The 20,207-nt window shown below is 38.4% G+C and overlaps 2 protein-coding genes across 3 annotated transcripts in view; one reads left to right on the top strand and one right to left on the bottom strand.

Annotated features, from left to right (window-relative positions):
- USP42 (ubiquitin specific peptidase 42) overlaps nt 1-8,794 on the top strand; it is a 51,163-nt gene extending 42,369 nt beyond the window's left edge. For both annotated transcript variants that reach the window (XM_075179658.1, XM_075179657.1), the window contains exons 15-16: nt 102-1,307; nt 7,014-8,794. In XM_075179658.1, the coding sequence (XP_075035759.1) occupies nt 102-1,307; nt 7,014-7,029 (1,222 nt within the window). In that variant the 3' untranslated portion in view covers nt 7,030-8,794. The remainder of the gene's footprint in view (nt 1-101; nt 1,308-7,013) is intronic.
- Nucleotides 1-20,207, bottom strand: part of RSPH10B (radial spoke head 10 homolog B) — an 804,204-nt gene that overhangs the window by 142,753 nt on the left and 641,244 nt on the right. The window lies entirely within an intron of this gene.

Raw genomic sequence — 20,207 nt, 5'->3', positions numbered from 1 at the left:
TCATCTTTGTACATATTACAAAATGTTACTTTATGTATAACTTGTTCATTTATAATATTCTGGTCACTGAGCTTGGTATATTTTTTATTTTTGTTATTTAGAATGCAAACTGCAGAACACGCCGCCCCTTGCCTACATAAGGTTGCTACTGAAACAGGAGACCTGCCGGACTTGGAGCATATGGTTAAGATACCTGACTCGGAGGACTACAAAGATCACAATGGAATACCATCATCTTCTGGTCCTGTGGAAGACCACCAAAGGGAAGCTTGGACTGTTCGCAACAGTGACACTACATCTCAAGCGGTTAAAACTACTGGAAGTGCCCTTGTTAATTTCACATTCCACAGTAGTGTTAGCAATCAGTCATCAGTTACATGTCCACTCTATAATTCAGACAATGGCATATCTACACCAGTACCAGAGGCCAGTGAAGTGTCAGTAGTGGAGGTTAGAAAGACACCATCTACATCAGAACCGTCCACTGAAAATAAAGAAACCCAGCTTTGTCCAAACGTAAGTGAGAGAGACCCAAAAATACAGCAAGAGAGTCAAAGACAGCTTGTTGATAAGAGACCTTTTGCAGACATCAAAAGAGTTAACCGAGAACATCTCCGGAGTGAAAGATGTCGTTCAGCTAGCAATGACCATGAGAGAGAGACACATAGGCCAAGCAGCAGTAACGGTGAACAACATTCAAACAACTTGGAAAGATCCAAGCACAATCGTTCTAAACCATCTTATAGAAGTGGAGACAGCCACAGGGATTACTCTGTAAGAAGTGGTCATTGCAACTACAAGGACCATGGAAGTAGAGGGAAAATGGATGATCGGTATCGATATAACCAGTACAGAAGGGAACGTTCTCGCAGCCAAGAAAGGAACCACCATGACGATCACAGACGTTGGAATAATTACAGACATTATAATGGTTATTCTTCTTCCTGTGATTATAGAGATAATCGGGAAAGAGTGTTCTATGACTCCAGAGACTATCACAACAAAGCTCTCAGAGATCACAGAAATGGGTGGTCCTATCACTCGAGAGAGAGAGAACGTGATCATGGCTATAGCCCGAAATACAACACACACTACTCTCCATCTCTTTCACGGCACTCTGAATCCTATTACCACGGGAAAGTCAACAGTTACCCAAACCATCAGAAATATGAAAATTCAAAAAGGAGAAAGTTTACACCTATTGACAACACAGATGAAGGCAACTATGAGCCCGATTCCAAGCGCAAAGCCATATCTGTAGACAAAGTCACAAAAAAACACATTTACCAAATGGGAGAAAGGAGAACGTAAGTTTTAATGTTTTTTGTTTTCTTTTATCCTAAAGTTTTAAGTAATATATATGTGTTTTCCTGCTAAAATTCATCACTTGTGAACTAATACTTAGAGGAAAACGAAAGAAAAGAGCTATTACAACTGCTGTCTTATCCACTGCTTTGCATTTCTCAAATGCTTCTGCTGAGGCAATAGTAAAAATGAAGATAACTAAAGGGGAGCTTCCATGTCTCTTTATTTTATATCTTACTTTTTTGCAGGCTGATAATAGCAATGGACAGCCCTTATTGTTTTGTGAGTGGGTGGGGTGGGCTTACTCTGCAACCTTGTCAAGGGGAGGGGGTGTACAGACTTGTCTTGGGTTTCCTCTTACCATCAATAACTTGCCATTACTGGCCACTCCTGGCGCTGCTCAATAAGTGCACATGTCCGCTGCACACCACCGCGGTGTCCCCAATTATAGGAGAGTAGCCGCTGCCACCACCATCTCACCGGCACATGGAATAGATTACTTCTGAGTGGTGCTGCAGCATATTTCTGCTGGTGGTTGTGCCTGGTCCCTTGTGACCCAATTATTTTTGATCCGGACTGCAAGGTAGCAGGCAGAGTGCTGTTACAGGACACCGGGTTCAACCAGGTGGCATAGCCAGGGGTGATGGTAAATCAGCATGGACAGGGCTCTTGCAGAATCTATAGGAATCGTAGTAGTGTTTATTGGGCAATAAAACCTTATAGGTAGCGCAGATATTTGGCCTCTGTCATGTCCATCGCACACTTTGCGGTGAGCCCATTCGGCCTCTACTTTGTATATGAGACTCCCAGGGGTAAATGTATACATCTGCTGTTTTTGGTGTTTGTTTTGGGTTTTTCTTAACTTGCAGAATTTTTGCAATTTTTCCGGTGGGATTTATAACAGTAATTTTATTAAAGCAAAACCTGCTGGTTTGTTAAATGTTTTAGAGGAGTTATTAAGAAAGCATGTAATGCGTTTCATTTATTAAACCTACCAGACTGTTAGTAATAGCAGTGAGAGAAGGTGGTTCTGGAGAATACCAAAGTGCAGTCAAGTGAGAAGTCGCAGCACTGCAAAAAGGATAAATTAGTTTATTACAGTACTTGTTGATACCTGTAATGATGAGTGGCAGGAGAACACATTCTGCAGACAGAACGTCAACAGTTGTCACAGCTTTGATCAATTGTTTACATTTGGCCCTTAATTGGGATAACACGGTGGCTTAGTGGTTAGCATTTCTGCCTCACAGCACTGGGGTCATGAGTTTGATTCTTGACCATGGCCTTATCTGTTTGTATGTTCTCCCCATGTTTGCGTGGGTTTCCACCCACACTCCAAAAACATAGTAGTAGGTTAATCGGCTGCTATTAAATTGCCCTTAGTCTCTCTCGGCCTGTTGTGTGTATGTTAGGGAATTTAGACTGTAAGCTCCAATTTGGCAGATACTGCGGAATTAGTGGCGCTATATAAATAAGTAGATGATGATAATTGTATTCATTTAGTACAAGTCTACAAAATGACCCAATTGAAAGGGCCCTTACTACAGCCTATGATTTCAGGAGCTGAACAGGGAGGGGACTGGGGAATGCATGTAGTCAATGTACAGTAGGGACGTGCCAAGCTTGAGCGCATGCAGCAGAGTCTGATTCAAGCTTCGGGCATCTGTAAGGTCAGGTATAGGTGCCAATTACTAGTGATGACTGTCGCGTATGCCTGCTAGAGCATGTTTTTGCAATCAAGAGCAACTGTAAAAAGGCATTTTACGTGCAGTAGACATTTATAACATCCTAATGTATTTTGTGGGTGGGGGGACTTTGTTTTTTGTTTAGTGATTTTTGTTTTTAATGACTCTTAACAGGTGACAATAATATATATTTTTATTTTTTTCTATGCGTTCTTTTGTCACTTGATATCCCACATATGCTGTAAAGGGCAGCTATTTTTGTACTTCATACCGTGCTAATCATCATCATTTATTTATATAGCGCCAACATATTCCGTAGCGCTAATCCGAAAACACGCAGGTCCAATGATGTGGCAAATATACTAATAATGCTAATATAATAATAACTATTTAATAAATTACTTTCATTATCACACAGGGTTGATTCCAATTTAAAACCAGTTCTTGGAAAGATCATTTTATTTCAATGTGTCCATTATTTACTCTGATTACCAAAGTTTAACACAGGAAATATTGCATATCATATTCAAGAAAGGATTCCACAAAGTCTCATTAAAGATCATATGTATTCTTATCAACAATATGTATTTTCAGTAACTTTTTATACATGTAATAGTGTAGAACACATAATACATTTTACATAAAATGCAGTGCATTGCCTGCTTCAGCTATCTTATACATGTGTAAATGTGCCATTTATCTATGTTACTAACCAAACATGGTATATGTATATGTGTGTAAATCAGATTGTGTTGAGACTGTGTGTGAAAACAAGATGGAGGATAGACCGTGTGTCTCTGGCTCTAGTACAAGGCCTAACTCGCATGTCGCCCATATGGCTCACACAGAGCCATGTTGTCCATTAAATCTATCCAGCAATAAACTGCATGTACAGCACTTAATACAAAACTCCTTTATCTAATCCATTTTCTTTCTGCTAAATCTATCCAGTGCTAGACTGCATGTAGCAAACAGTATATTCAGAACTGCAAAACTTTCCCAAATGATCAATGCATACATTTTACTTTCTAACAATATCTCATACAAATAACTATGTATACAGAAAAACATTGTGAAAATGTGATGTTTGCTACAAACAGTGTAAACACAATGTTTTTCTATATCTTTCAAAGTCACTTTCTAAATACACTAACAATCCCGCTTGCAGTCTCCACACTAGCATGTTACATTTAAAACCATACTTAACACCATACAATTACCTTAACTTAGAATGGAGTTCTAAGTTAAGGTAATTGTATGGTGTTATAGTTTTATCTACTTGCCCTTATTTTGAAACTCCATGGGCCTGATTTCATGTGGTATAGCAAGCAATGGCAGAAGTCCCCAATTAATCCCATCTCTGCAACCTGTGCCAGCAAGTAATTGAGAGTGACTCAATGAACATGTGTTTCTCCCCCTTTACCCTGGTTGGTGGGCTGTCCCAGTATCTGTTGCCTTTGCTTTCTTAAGATGTGTTAATTAACTTGACCACTGTACTGGGACAGCATAGTCAATACTAGGTCTGTATAGATCATATTCCAAAGCAAAACATACTGGATATCCTGCATTTTATTGTCTGTTATGGCAGAGTGGAACTGGATCCGTGTTCAACAGACGTGTCTTTACACCCTCTCATTGTTGAACACGGGTGTTTGTACCTGATTTTTATGTGCTTTTTTTTTTTTTAAAACCGAAAACAAAAATAACACAATACGTTAGTTTTGCGTGCCTTAATTAATCGGGATTCTTATGGTCCTAACCAAGGCTTGTGAATATAACTTCATGACTGGTGAAAGATCATCTTCAGAATCAGGATTACAGTGATCAGTTGCCGCCTGGTGCTTTCTCTGCTAAATGTTGGGACGAAGATCAATAACCGGTTACCGACTTCTTGTTATAGAATAGTTTCTGCGCTTTCTTCAGGAGTTTCCAAATGATCAAATTCACTTATACTCTGGAAACCAATAGTCTACTGATCTCTTTAAAAGTTAAGGTTTTAGTAGAAAAAATATATTAATATGAATTCACTGGTATTTGTGTCACTATTTATTCTGCACATATGTTTAATATTGTAATCCATGATTGTTATTTTATTTCATTTGGTTAATTGTTATAATTGGCTTACGTTGTAATAATTAAACATATATCACTTACATGTAATTGTCATCTGATGAAGGGGTTATGTCCCTATAACGTAGTGTCTCCAACCTTCCTGGGATACACACATTGTCAGGTCTCTGTAGGCATTGGCATGCTATTAACGAAGGTTGACAGTATTCTATAATATATCTCTAGTAATCTATAGTACACTATATGGGCAGAAGTATTTGGCCACACCTGTTAATTATTGAATTGAGGTGTTTCAATCGGACCCGTTGCCAGAAGTGTAAAAAAAAACAAGCACCTAGCAATGCAGTCTCCATTTGCAAACATTTGTGATACAAAATGGGTTGTTCTGAAGAGCTCAGTGACTTCAAGCAAAGTACTGTGATAGGATGCCACCTTTCAATAAGATGGTTCGTGAAATTTCATCCCTGCTGGATATTCCACAATCAACTGTAAGTGATATTATTAGAAAGTGGAAGCGTTTAGGAACAGCAGCAACTCAGCCACGAATCGAAACACCACGTAAAATCACAGAGCGGAGTTGCCGACTGCTAACGCGCACGGTGCGTAAAAATCGCCAACGCTCTGCTAATTCTATAGCTGAAGAGTTCCGAACTTCCACTGGCATTAATGCAAGCACAAAAACTGTTGGGCGGGAGCTTAATGGAATGAGTTTCCATGGCCGAGGAGCTGCATGCTAACCTCACATCACCAAGACCAATGCCAAGCGTCGGATGAAGTGGTGTAAAGCTCACCGACACTGGACTGTGGAGCAGTGGAAACGTGTTCTGTGGAGTGACGAATCACGCTTCTTAGTTTGTCAGTCAGATGGGCGGGTCTGGGCTTGGCAGCTGCCGGGAGAATGTTACCTACCTGAGTGCATTATGCCAACTGTGAAGTTTGGAGGGAGGGATAATGGTATAGGGCTGTTTTTAAGGGTTTGGGCTAGGCCCCTTATCTCTAGTGAAGAGCTATCTTAATATTCAGTATACCAAGTCCATTTAGACCATGCTATGCTTCCAACTTTGTGGCAACAGTTTGGATAATGCCCTTTTCTATTCCAACATGACTGTGCCCCAGTGCACAAAGCAAGAACTACAAAGACATGGTTTAATGAGTTCAGTGTGGAAGAACTTGACTGGCCCGCACAGAGCCCCCGACTTCAACCCCTTTGAACACCTTTGGGATGAACTGGAACGGAGATAGCAAGCCAAGACTTCTCGTCCAACATCAGTGCCTGACCTCATAAATGCTCTACAGAATGAATGGGCACAAAGTCCCACAGAAACGCTCCAATATCTTGTGGAAAGCCTTCCAAGAAGAGAGGAAGCTGTTATCACTGCAAAAGGTGGACCAACTCCATATTAAAGTATATGTACTCGTATTTGAATACAATGTCATTACATTCCTTGGTGAAATGGTCAAGCGTCTGAATACTTTTGTCCATATAGTTTGTCTATTTTATTTTATTTTTTCCCTATAATCCTGCTTGGGGAAGTGTTCGGTTAAACAGACAAATCGGTGACTCTCATGCCTTCTGAATTTCCTAATCAGATTTATGTTTATATAATATTTTAATATGTCTGACCATACTAGTCACATCTTGCCTGTAAACTTCAGTGGTAGTGACCTTCTTCTGTGTGTGTACTAACTTTCTTCTCCCATTGCTGAATTTAGAGCCTATACAGTGAAGTTATCTTTGAAAATATATTAAGTGTAACCTTTTGGATACATAAATTACATGTAAAGAAAATAAGAACTGGGGATAGCTTAGGCTATTTAGTATACCAATCCAGTTTGTGTTTTTCCAAATTGTCATTGTCTATAAGAGCTGTTTTTATTTGTGATTTGTTCATTTTAAAATGTTTGTTGTCATTACCTGTAGAAGTAACCATATTATTTTCTTTCTCTTTTTAGACCTGTGAAAACATAGCATCTTTTGTGTGTATTTGGCTCCTGGAAATACTGCATTTAAACTACCATTACATGACATTTTTCCATGTAGAAGAAACCATATTGCCGGCCCTAAACCGGCTAACGCACGCACCATCTTATCTGTTCTTATTTAATGAACTAAGAATAGAAGTTATACACAAAAAAAAAGGTTTGATAGTTGTCGCTAGATCCTGTCATACAAAGTCATAGAATAATAATATTTCATACAAACGCCACATAGCGTCCAAAATAGAGGTATGGTCGTCTTTATCTCTTTTGACCTTACACCATCAGGTCCAAAGTAGTAGCTCCATATATGATATAAGGAAAAGATAATCATATATAGTGGAGTAGGTTCAAAATACTTTTCAAATACTGGTACTTCCACCAATATCAATAAAGATCTGGCTAAAGATCGAAATGCGTTGGTGAATAGGAGGTGTTTCCATTGAACTGCCTTTCCACTATCCATCATCTTTCTGAGATCAACCCAACATGCTTAAAACAACCAGTCTAGAGGACAAAGGTGTGAATGTTCTTGTGTCTTGGTTGTAGGGGAGAAGCTGGGAGCATGTCTAGAGGGCAGAGGAGCGAACACAATTTGCCACAACTTAGTCCTCGTTCGGACAGTTATAAAACAGTTTTTTGGGGCTTTTATTTGGATGACTTTGCCCTGACTCGGTGTACAAGAGATTACTCCTAGTTTATAAGCCACTGGGTTTGGTATAGTTTCTAATATTGTGTAATGCTAGTTTAAATGCAGTGTTACTGGTTTTCGGGAGCCACTTTACTTTTGCCAATTTTGTCAACATGGCCGAATGGATAAAGACCAACTCAATTTCCCATTCCAACCGGTGTGTAAAAGAAATAAAAAAAACAAACGGATTTGGTGCTGTTTGACAATATCCGGTGTAGAACTTTGACACAATTATTTTTCAAGTGATTTGTGTTTTATACACTTTTCATTCTTCTTCTAAACTTCTCAACTGCTGAACATTGTGTGGAATCCGATCTCAAGCAGAAGCGGGAGATAGCCTGGACCATGTGCTCTCAAATGCTGCTTTATTAAAGACTCAGGATTATATTTGTATTTCACAGCATGTTTTTTCCCACATGTGACATCTAGACAGAAGCTTGAGGAATCATGGGTTTTGTTTCATCTTAATATACAGTTTAAAAAAGCAAAACAAATCTACCTTTTTTAACAACGTGACATTCACACCATTGGAATGTCCCTGTGTGGGGTGTTTTGTTGCCCCTTGTCCCCCATTTTGTGTATTTTAGTTACTAATTCGACAAAAATAATCATGAATGTTGAGGTATGTCCTAAACACAAACTTATTTTCTTTTTTTTAATTTCACTTCCATGGACCTGAAAGAACCTTTTTTTTGCCGTAAATATTTTAAATGGTTACAGGTTATCTTATTTTAATGTCTAGGAAGTCGGGTCTTCATACTGTGATTTTTATTTAAATACAAAATTTGAAAAAGAAAAAAAAAAAAAATGTCAGGTGTATAATTGTACCACTCCTGCATCAGGAGATGGAAAAATGGATACAGTACAATTAATAACTGCATATTCTATTGTTTATGCGTGTTCAACGTGTCAAGTTCAATCTGTTTTTGTGTTTTTTGGATTTTTTTTATTTTTAAAAAGAAAAGTTAAGAAAGAAAAAAAAAAAAAAGGACTTAAACTGCGGATAGCTCCATGGCTAATGTAGCATGACATTTTTAGTATATAAACACAGTTTAAACAAATCGAATCTTGTGAGTGCTTCATGTTCTTGTCCAGGCCTGTTCAATTACTGGAGTGCACAACGCGCACAAAACATCAACTCCTTCCAGTATTATTGCATTATCCTCTCTGCTCAGTGGAGAGTCTTGTGTTCAGTGGGTAGATTTATTTCTTAAACATAAGTCTGTTGTACCATACGGTGCAGATAGCAGGGCTGCTTATTGGTCCATGTTGCTAATGCCGCCACTATTTTTCTTGCTCTTCTCTTAAGGGTGCAATGGAAGGAGGCGGCAATGATTTTAAGTGTTCAGTACCCAACCCCATCAGTCATAGGCAATGTGGCAAGGTCAAAAGTTGTCTTTCTTATACAGACTGAGCTTCCTTCCATTGCACACGTAAGAGCAAGAATAATAGTGCTGGCGGCATGTTAACTGGTTGCAATGACTGCAAGTCAGTTTTTTAAACAATCGATATTAAAAGCATATCAGGGTTCCGAGATTCGCTGGGAAGATGTGGGGTAGTGATATTCGGGAACATAACTACCATCGGATTGATGCTACCAAGACATGGTAGGTTTCTGCAATCAGAGGCTCAGCCTGCCAAAAAGGTGATCTAGGTACCCAAGTCAAAGTGAGAGCCATCCTTACTGAGTCTTAAGGTTTGAATGTCAGCCTTATAACTTTACACTGTAGATTTAACCAGTTTAAGTGTGGTTATTTCCTTCCTGCTCGTCACAATCGTGGAACAAAAACAACCTGCAGCTAGTGACTGAAATGGCAGCCGAGATATAGCAAACAGTCACAGAGAGCGTGTGCCGCATTTTTCTTAGCTATCGCCTCTCCCTCTCCCTCTCCCTCTCCCTCTCCCTCTCCCTCTCCCTCTCCCTCTCCCTCTCCCTCTCCCTCTCCCTCTCCCTCTCCTTCTCCCTCTCCCTCTCCCTCTCCCTCTCCCTCTCCCTCTCCCTCTCCCTCTCCCTCTCATCTCTAGTAGTTCTAAAAAAAATAACTATACTACTCTCCCAATATACATTTATTTATAACCATCATAAAACACTAATCCAATAAATATAACAATTTTATTAGTAAAATACACTGGTAGCAGCTGCCAACATTTGTACACTAGCAATAAACAAAAAGCAGTGCAGTTCTGCACTTGTGTGAACTAGAATCAATAATACCACTAGCGATAAACTTTTAGGTAGATTGCAATATAAATATCTCAATTCCTTACGAATACTTGTAAAAAAAATACAATAAACTAAAAAGTCTCTTGATGAAAACGTAACATACATAGTAACATAGTAACATAGTTGATGAGGTTGAAAAAAGACACCAGTCCATCAAGTTCAACCTATTTTGGATCTCCTGCGATCCTGCACTTATATTTGAAATTAATCCAAAGTAGGCAACCGCCCATCTGTTTCAATTTTGAAAATCCCCCCAGACTCAATAGTGCAATCCAATTTTTACCCTATATCCACTACTATCCTTTATTTTAAATTAACGGTTGTATCCCTGGATACACCTTTTCGCTAAAAATTTGTCTAACCCTTTCTTAAACATATCTATTGAATCTGCCATCACAACCTTCCCTGGCAATGAATTCCATATCTTGACTGCCCTTACTGTAAAGAACCCCTTCCTTTGCTGGTTGTGAAATTTCCTCTCCTCTAACCTTAAGGGATGACCACGAGTCCTGTGTATGGTCCTTGGGGTAAAAAGTTCCCATGAAAGCTCTCTGTATTGACCCTTAATGTATTTGTACATAGTAATCATATCTCCCCTTAGGCGCCTCTTTTCTAAAGTAAACATGCCTAAACTGGCTAACCTTTCCTCATAACTTAATGACTCCATACCCTTTATCAATTTTGTCGCCCTTCTCTGAACCCTTTCTAGTTCCAAAATATCTTTTTTATAGAGTGGTGCCCAGAACTGTACTGCATATTCAAGATGAGGTCTTACCAATGATTTATACAGTGGCAAAATTACACTGTCTTCCCTTGCATCTATGCCCCTTTTTATGCATGCCAATACTTTGTTTGCCCTTGCAGCTGCTGCTTGACATTGAGCACTATTGCTAAGTCTACTGTCTACGAGCACGTGATATTCTTCTTTATGTTCTCGGGTTAAAACATGTGAAGAGAAATCAAATGAAACCATCATAGTGTAATCTGTTAAGCCAGAATTAAGTGTGTTACATGTGCATAAATTTATTCTATGAAGAAAGGCCTTTTCCCCACCTCTGTAGCATTCACAGAGGAATGGTGCAAGCTCTGGTATACACAGATTAGAATACATTGTACATTCTTTCACGGAGAGTGAACTTAAAAATTGTGTTTCTCCAGTATTCAGTTAAAATAAATTTTAAAAAAAACATATTCTTTATTACCAGATCTCCACTGGATAAAAGTATCTCTGTATAACAAATTCTCGAAGTTTCCGTTGTGATATCCATTTCCTATATAGATGTGCGCTTACCCCGTTCAGAATGTAGATTCTGACAGGTCCCTGCTGAGTATGATGATAAGACGTCGGTAACTTCCACGGTGAACAGGTTCAAACAGCACAAAAGGTCTTTGATCCCCACTACCACCAACGCGTTTCAATTTAAATCTTTTTCAAGGAAGCTTGGCGTGGTATTATTGATTCTAGTTCACACAAGTGCAGATTTGCACGACTTTTTGTTTATTTTTAAGTTTTAAGTTTTCTGTTGATGTTTCTTGGGTGACATCTGATAAACTGCTGCATGTGGTAGGTGCACAGGTGAATTTGTAAGATTTTTTTTATTATCTTGAAATCTGTACACTAGTTTGTAAACTACAGCACATGTTTGATATAGACTCTGCTTTATATGAGTCCTGCATTGGATATTTGTACCAGTAATTGATCAAAAGTTTATTGGAATTTCCAGGTTTACTATTGAGAGAGGGTGATAATCATGCTCCATAAATGCAAACCATTTTCCTACCAAACAGTCTCTCTGGTCATCCTGATCAGGTCACCAAGCGTGTTAAGTACCTATTACTGCTCCTAAAACAGTGCGACTAGCTCATTATGCATGCTTTTACCCTAGTCCTGTTCCTGGAAGGTGGTCACTTAGTCCCAAATACCACTATTTGGACCTGGAAGACACTGATAGCATAAAGTACATATAGCAGCATGTAGAGCAACCTACTTGGAAGTGTCCTTTTTCTGTTTTGCTTCTGAAACTGAGCAATGAGAGTATTATATACTGCACATATTTTGTACTAATGTCTGCAAGCTGTAAGGTGTCTGAGTACCAATATCAGTACCTGGAAGTATACATTAAGTATCCATTCCAGTCTATTTCTTTGCCTGTTTCAGTAGTTTAAACAAACAAAATATGTTTTATTTTCACCTCTGTTCGAGTGAAAACTAGATGGGGGTGATCTCTAATTTGGCTAGTTTATTTTATTGGTCTTTTGCATGTGTGCATCATAGGCTTGCCACATTGTCAACGTTGAATGCGGACATAAAAAGTAAGCATTTTTTGGCTTTCTGTCACCAGTATTTATTTTTGGCTGTCTCTTTTTATTGACGCTTGAAGTCCATGCTCCAATCACCCAGTGCAAATGATAAACACAGGACATTGTGGGGTATGGGTCTTCCCATACCCCTGTCGCTCACGAACAGACCCTAAGCCACCAGGCCACTGTAGCAATTAGAACCCTTGCAAGGGTTTACAAGCCCACCTTTGCTGAGATGGTAGGGTAAGTCGCTATTTACCTAAGGTTGGCTGAAGCTTTCCTTTTGGGACTGGTTTTTCAGCAACCCCCTAGAGATGGAATTGAAGAGAAGATTGTGTCATTGAATTACATTGGTGGCATGTCTAGCGATTGGATGTATACAAATTGTTCCTTTCCAGCCAAATGTCTAGGGCAAAGAAAATTAAAGTGTTGCACAAAACACCTGACGAAAGGTTTTGGTTCGGATTTAAGGTTTTGGATTCGGATTTATTTTGCAAAAAGCATAAAAAGTGCTAAAAACCAGTTTTATGTTTTGTTTTTTTTTCACTCCTACGCTATTATTAACCTCAATAACATTCAATAAAAATCATTTCCACTAATTTCCAGTCTATTCTGAACACCTCACAATATTGTTTTTAGGCCAAAAGGTTGCACCGAGGTAGCTTGAGCACATAATGCCAAAAAAAGAGGTACAAGATGGAATTGTTCTGGGCCCTCGCGAGATTCGACGTGAGACTTGGATGACAGAGCCTCATTTTCATTTTTTTGCCCGCCGGAAATATCCGAACAGTGCTCGGATCCCGTTCGGATCCGCTCTGTTCGGGTGGGCTCGGATTAGCGGAATCCGAGCCCGCTCATCTCTATTATAAACCCACTACAGCATACATGTACATCTACACTTGATCTTAGCCAAAAGTAATCCCCAAGTTGGCTTAACTAAAGTGAAATAAGTTAGCACGTAGCTGTCGCTCACAGCTGAATTGTGTCCTACCTCTCATCTTGAGACGGTGGCCATGCATATAGGGTTTCATCGATTAGAAGTAAAAAAAAAACTGGGAAACTGATTTTAAATTTTCCTGAAAATCCACTCCATACTTTAGGTCCCAAGAAACGTGAAGCCTGTCCAGTTTCGGTCACTGGTCCACAAAATTGTAATGTCAAATAATTTAATAGTTGAACTTGAAATTAAATTGACATTTAACTAAAAGTTCTTTTTCTGACCACTCTCGCAGAAGGTCAGTGACTCCTGGGAGTAGCATAAAACACAGCCATGGTGCTTTCTTTCACTTATAGACAGATTTTGAGTGTTGGCCAAGAGGTTTCATTGGCCAATACTCAAAATCGAAGGTACCTCTGTTCTTTCAATCTAACCGGATACATTGTTATAGTTTATGGGCTTAACATACGCACATTACATATAATTTTTTCAGAGCTAGGATCGGTACTAGATACTACATCGCACTGCTGAATCTAAGTTATTACAGTGCAGATATAGGTAGGTCTGCAGTAATTAACATAAACACATCAGCATTATACATTTACCTATGTTATATAGCGTTAGTGACTTTTTATATATTTTCCTTCATATTTTAGTTTGACGCAACGGAGCCAGTAGAATATTACTACACTCAAGATCATATGCAGTTACAATCACTGCCGAATCTCAATTGCAATTTTTTTTTTTTTTTTTTTTTTTACTATTTAAATCTTTATTTTTTATCCAATAAACCATTCATTTATCACTAATTATATAAGTTTAAGAGCTTTTCTCTTCATTACTACTACAAATAGGGATGTTGTGCGCTGGGTTTATATGTTCATTGTAATTTAGTACCCAACCCGATTCTCAAGCAGTCTGAATTTCGGACTGGATAGGCTCTGAAAATTGTTCTAACTACTTGCCCTCCCAGGTGGGGTACTACTCCAACTCATCTCCTGCAACAACTCTCCTACTGGGATACCTCAATGGTGCCCCCTGCAAAGAGGTCCACTGCTACTCTGCAGTTTGTGGGTTCGTCACTGTCTCTTTTTTCTTTTTTGGTCATTATCCACTACTTTTGATTAGAGCCTAGACATTTGAAAATGTTATCTTTTTCCTATATCTCTGCTTATTGTTTTAAGTATTGTTTTTTACTATTTGCTTGTTTTACTATTATTTGATCCTCTACAGTTTGCTCTTCTAACCTCTCTTGGACCTGATGCCTTCAATGCCGTCTGAGGGATTAACACCAACTTCTACCTTATAATTTTGTACCTGTCCTGGTCTGCTGATCTTCGTTCAATGGCCTTCTCATGACACTAAATATTATTTCATATAATGTGAAGGGCCTCAACTCCCCTAAAAATCATGCTAAACTACACCCCTCTCTCCAAATTCTCAAGGGTGACTTTCAGGAGACACACTATTAATCTCATTCATCCTGAGCTTAGAACCAAAAACGTTCCCCTAGCCTACCATGCATGTGACCTCACTCAGAAGCAATGTGCGGTAGCAATTCTATTAGTGCCTCATCTCACCTTTGACCTTCTAGATTCCCATATGGATAAAGTGGGAAGATTACTGATTCTAATAGACACTTTAAACAATCTTCCCTGCACCCTCGTAAACCTTTATTCCCTAAATGTAGGTCAACATAGATTCTTAAAAAAAAATTGGGTCACTTGCTGGCGCATGTATGACTTGAAGAACTGATAACAGGTGGTGACTTTAATGCTGTCCTAGTCCCCAGTATGGACCGATCTGCCCTTCCCGATGCTCCATCCATTCCAAAAGACACCCAGAACTCTAAGGCTCTACTAGCATTTCTGAAGCTTCACAACTTCTATGATTAGTGGAGAGTTTCAGACCCTTTGGCTAGAGACTACAATTTTTTTTTGTCCCTATTACAGAATCGGCATGGTCCTGCTTAGCCAACTAAAACTTACCTCCTCCCAGATCCACCCTGTACCTGGTCAGATCATGCCCCTATCTCAACAACCCTCTCTTCCCTAACCTTGAGACCCCTCAAAGCACCCTAGAGACTTAATGAATCTCTACTGCCCAACAAAAATACCATCAAACTATATAGCAAATTAAAAGCGCTTATTTTCTTCCCTATACATAATAAGACCAACCAATTATGATAAAACAATTATTTATATCAATATAAAACAATATAATATGAGAGTAATCCACCTTATTAGACAAACTAACAATAACAATGTTATTAACAATATCACTTCATTTAATATTTATTTGGATGAGCACACCCCGGAATGTCTCTTCATTCATTGTCCCATAGTCTAAGCTTGCGAGCGTGGCCTTCTCAACTCTTTGTCTGCTTTACCCAGTTTGTTTATTACTGTTTGTCCCCAATTGTAAAGCACTATGGAATTTGCTGGTGCTGTATAAATAAATGTCGATTATAATGATGATTCACTGTGCACAAGAACAAAAACTGTCCAATTTAATATATAAAAACCAATTACATGGCATTCAAACACAGTTACAGCTTCCTATATCATTCAAGCTGTATGTAGATATTGATAAGGAAAAATGTCTTTTATTCTTTATTGGTACTTTAAAGCTCCAAATCCATCATTACGTGTCCAACAAAGAGGTGCCAATATATGTATTATCACAGCTTAGTCAGGACAGTTCCTTGTATATTTTATAAGTCTGTTATCAGCTCAAACCCACAGTGTTCCGTGACTTTCATTCTTCACCGAATAGCAGCTGATCTCACTTACAGCCCTTCGTGGCTTAGGCTCTTTTTAGCTTCTCCTTCAAATTGCCGGCATGCATGAAATTGTTTATGCAGCAGTAACCACAGGGACAAGCGCTTTCTTCCAATAATAAGCATCCTTAATGTATGATAGAAAGTGCTTCCTCGTTTGTCCAACTATTAGGATATCAACTCTTACGTGTTTCACCATTTTCACAAGTGTGGTTTCATCAGAGAGTAAAAGTGCAACAAAAGTCTCCTTCCTTAAAATGATCATTAGGTCCAATCAGATCTAGCAGGTAATTAAGTACAGGTGGATCGTTCTTAAAATAAAAATTATAATTGCAAACGGTTAGTGGTCGTATATAAAATATACATATAATCCAATCTATGTACCTAAATATAAAATTAATACTGAGCCTTATATATCATTTCAAGAAATAAACTAAATAATCTACAAATATATTGTTCTCTTAGGAACTTCTCTTTATTATAGTGTAAAAGGCTACTAAACTTTGTTTCATATTTTGTTAATTCAACATAATATATTAGGTTCAATCTTTATTTAAAATAACCAAACATATCATCATCATCATTTATTTATATAGCGCCAGCAAATTCCGTAGCGCTTTACAATTGGATAATATATGGAATAACAATTAAAAGTTAAATAATAAGTAAATCGTAGAAAATCAATTCTCATTCATATCCTAATTCAACCCCTATCTTAATAGGCTATCTCCCAGTTTATAATAGTCTCAGCTCAAAACTTCTCTTTATCCTCCTATGTTTTTAAAATATCCAATAAAATCACTTAAGTTAAATCAAAACAGATATAATAGTGGGTACACAATAAATCCAATAGTTTAGAAACCTCAACATGTTATTATCACAATATTATGATCACATAAATAATATCAAAGACTAATAAAAAATTATAACTGTTATCAAACAACAAACTTTAAATATATGCAAAAATAATAATACATATATCTTATTTATACATCTAATTATCTGAGTTAAGACTATATGGATACCCATGAACAAATAGATACATTTTCCCTACAATTAATATATCCTGTCAAGTTCAATAGAGTCATTTAAACCTCCAGGAAACAAAGATCCAAGGATCCAAAATGTCTCAGAACGCCTCTAGGAGTTGCCTTTATTTGTTCAATTTCAACTACCTTAATGCTCTTCACAGAGCCCTCATGTTCCTGACTCACATGTCTGGACAGACTGTGAGTAATAACCTTTTTACAGATGCTCCTCCTATGTTCCAAGAACCTTACATTAAGCGATCTAGTGGTGCGGCCTACATATTGAAGGCCACAAATGCATTGTATGATGTAAATGTCCTACGTTGATTGACAATTTATAAAACTTTTCATTCTATATTTTTATTTTGACACGAGACTGAAATAAATTTTTTTTATTGTATGCTAAGGAACAGGCGATGTAACCCTTTTTATTGCATCTATAGGACCCATTTGTTTTTTTTAGGAGCCATTTAACAGGATTAGTTTTCATTTCAGGTCTTTCCCAGGATAGCTTTCCACTACTATAAAAAACTGGGTACACGCTTATTTTTAGGCTGATCCCTCTCCTAAATACTGTTCTTGGTTTTTTTTTAATAATAGACCTAAGTTTCATATCATGTTGTAAAAAAATTTTGAACAATTTTCCTGATCTCACCAGACCAATAATTTATATTGACTAATAAGCTATAGAAGTAAAATAGTTTTGAGCACATTATCACCACTTTCAAAATTAATACTATTGGGGGTAAATGTATGAAAGTCGGATTTCTGCAAGTCGCCGGAAATCGGGGACTTTGCAGTGAAAATTTAAAGGGGCAATGGCTTGTAAAGGCAAACTTGCCTTTACAAGCCATCGCCGCTTTAAATTTTCACTGCAAAGTCGCCGATTTCCGGCGACTTGCAGAAATTGGACTTTAATACATTTACCCCCTGGTGTTATTACTATTTTAATTACATTCAAATTTAAGTGCCTGAATAATTCCCCTGAATACTGGTTTAAGGTTGTTCCCTTTTTTCTTTGATTAAAAATACTGTCACCCCATTAAAAGATTTTGAAATGATTGATACTCCAGATATTTCCCCACTGACCCATTGGGGTGGCCGTATGGCAGAATTCTGAGGTCATTTCATAGCCCTAGCATCCAAATCTAAGAGATTTAGACTGGCCAAAACCATGCAACTAACCAATTCACTACAGGTATTAGAACTACAAAATAAATCTAACCCAGACCTTAATATCTTCCAGGAGATCAGAACTTAAGTCTACTGGCCGCTTGGTGGGTAATAAGAAGGTTAAGTGGCTGAACCAACCCTACTATGAATAAGGCAATAAAGCTACACGGCAAGGTTTTTCTCTTCTCACCATTAATCTTTGCCTATTAATTGAAAAAAAATTTGCTCTAACAATGCCATTCAATTCAAGTAGGGAAGTCCGAATATAAAATTTCCTTATATGGGGACAACGTCCTCCTGACCCTGTTGGACCATTCTGCCTCCTTAAACCCACTTCTTGCAGACATTAACACTTATGGCCGTGTTTCAGGATATCAATCCTCAAAAAACAGACATTCTTGATTTTTATCTCACAGATGACATTAGAACAGCTCTCATAAAATAATTCCCCTTCAAATGGCATGAAAAGAAGATTAAATATTTAGGCATCCAGTGGCGTACGCAGGGGGGGTTTCTGGGTCTCCAGATACCCTCCCCCTTCGCTAACTAAGTGCCCACCATAGTGGCACTGTCCTATACAGCAGCCGCGGCGCTGTCAAAGAAGCGGACCCTTTTTTGACAGCGCCGTGGCTGCTGTATAGGACAGCGCTGCTGAAACGGAGCCGTTTTGTTTTTTTGTTGTTTTTTTTGGGGTCAGGGGGGCCCCTGGCATCTATGTTACTAAGCAATACAGCCAGCTCTTCAAAGCTATTTACCCTAAATTGCTTTCCCAGGTCAAATCTGACCTTGAAACCTGGAATGAATACCTCATCTCATGGATAGGGCATATAAACTTGATTAAAATCTTACCCAGATTTTTTTTTATCTTTTTAAAGCCTTGCCTATATGGATCCCTCCCTATGTATTTAAATTCTTAAAATGCTACACGTCACTATTTATATGGGGCAGGAAGTGCCCTAGGGTTAAACTTCTTGTCCTACAGAGATCGACGCAGGTTTTTGGCCTATGGGTTCCCAATTTTAAGCATTATAATTTAGTGGTGCAACTCGCCCAATGTGTTTTGTGGAACACTCCTGGCTCCTCCAGAGTCTGGGTTTCGATTGAGGCAGATAGCTTGGATGTCTCACTTGTCTTTTCTCTCCTGTGGTTCCCTCGGTCTCACCGTCCACACTCTGCTACTCATCATCCCTCTGGGGCCGAATGAATACAAAATTTAAATTGGCTCCTAATCTTAGTCTGATCATCCCACTCTTTGACAATCGCAAATTTTCACTGGTTGTATCATGCTTTGAAATTTGGAAAAGGACTTGTGTTCGATACCTCAATTATATTACTAGGGATCTTTCTTTCCTTTCATTCGATGACTTAAAACCAAATTTTTCATGTCTAATATACATTTCTTTCAATATCTGCAACTAAGGAATTTTCATTCCACTAATAAATCGTGTTTAGGTTTCAGGCCATTGACTTTTTTGGAGTCTCTCTCCCTTCGGCGATCCTCTACTAAAGTTCTCATATCTCTTCTATATTGGAAACTTAAAATCCCAGGTGCAAATGACAGAGACTCACACAAACGGGCTTGGGAGAAGGATCTGGGAGAGACCCTGGATATCAAGGAATAGGAGGAAATAAGAGCTAATAACGCTTCAAGCTCCCTCTGTGTACAAATAAAATAAAATGCATATAAGTTCTTGTTTTGGTGATACTTGGTTCCAATTTAACTGCATAACATTTTCCTTGGCTTGTCCAGTTGTTGTTGGTGGGGTTGTGTGATTGATAACTCCTTCCTCCATATATGATGACAATGCCCCAAGCTAGCCCTGTTCTGGATGGAACTTCGGAACTTTGCATCCCAGTTATTGCAAATTGATATTCCCCTTCTGCCCCAGGTTTTTCCTCCTCCCTCTTGGGATCCCATCTGCTACTGTCCACTAAGTGAAAATGTTTAAATACATAGTCTCTGCTGCCCTATATCAAATAGCCACTGATTGGAAACAACTCCTTGCTCCAACGCTTCAGACGATGATTGGTAGTATC

This window comes from Mixophyes fleayi, chromosome 7, assembly GCF_038048845.1.
Source record: "Mixophyes fleayi isolate aMixFle1 chromosome 7, aMixFle1.hap1, whole genome shotgun sequence".
NCBI lineage: Eukaryota > Metazoa > Chordata > Amphibia > Anura > Limnodynastidae > Mixophyes > Mixophyes fleayi.
This window is presented reverse-complemented; position numbering and strand designations above follow the sequence as displayed.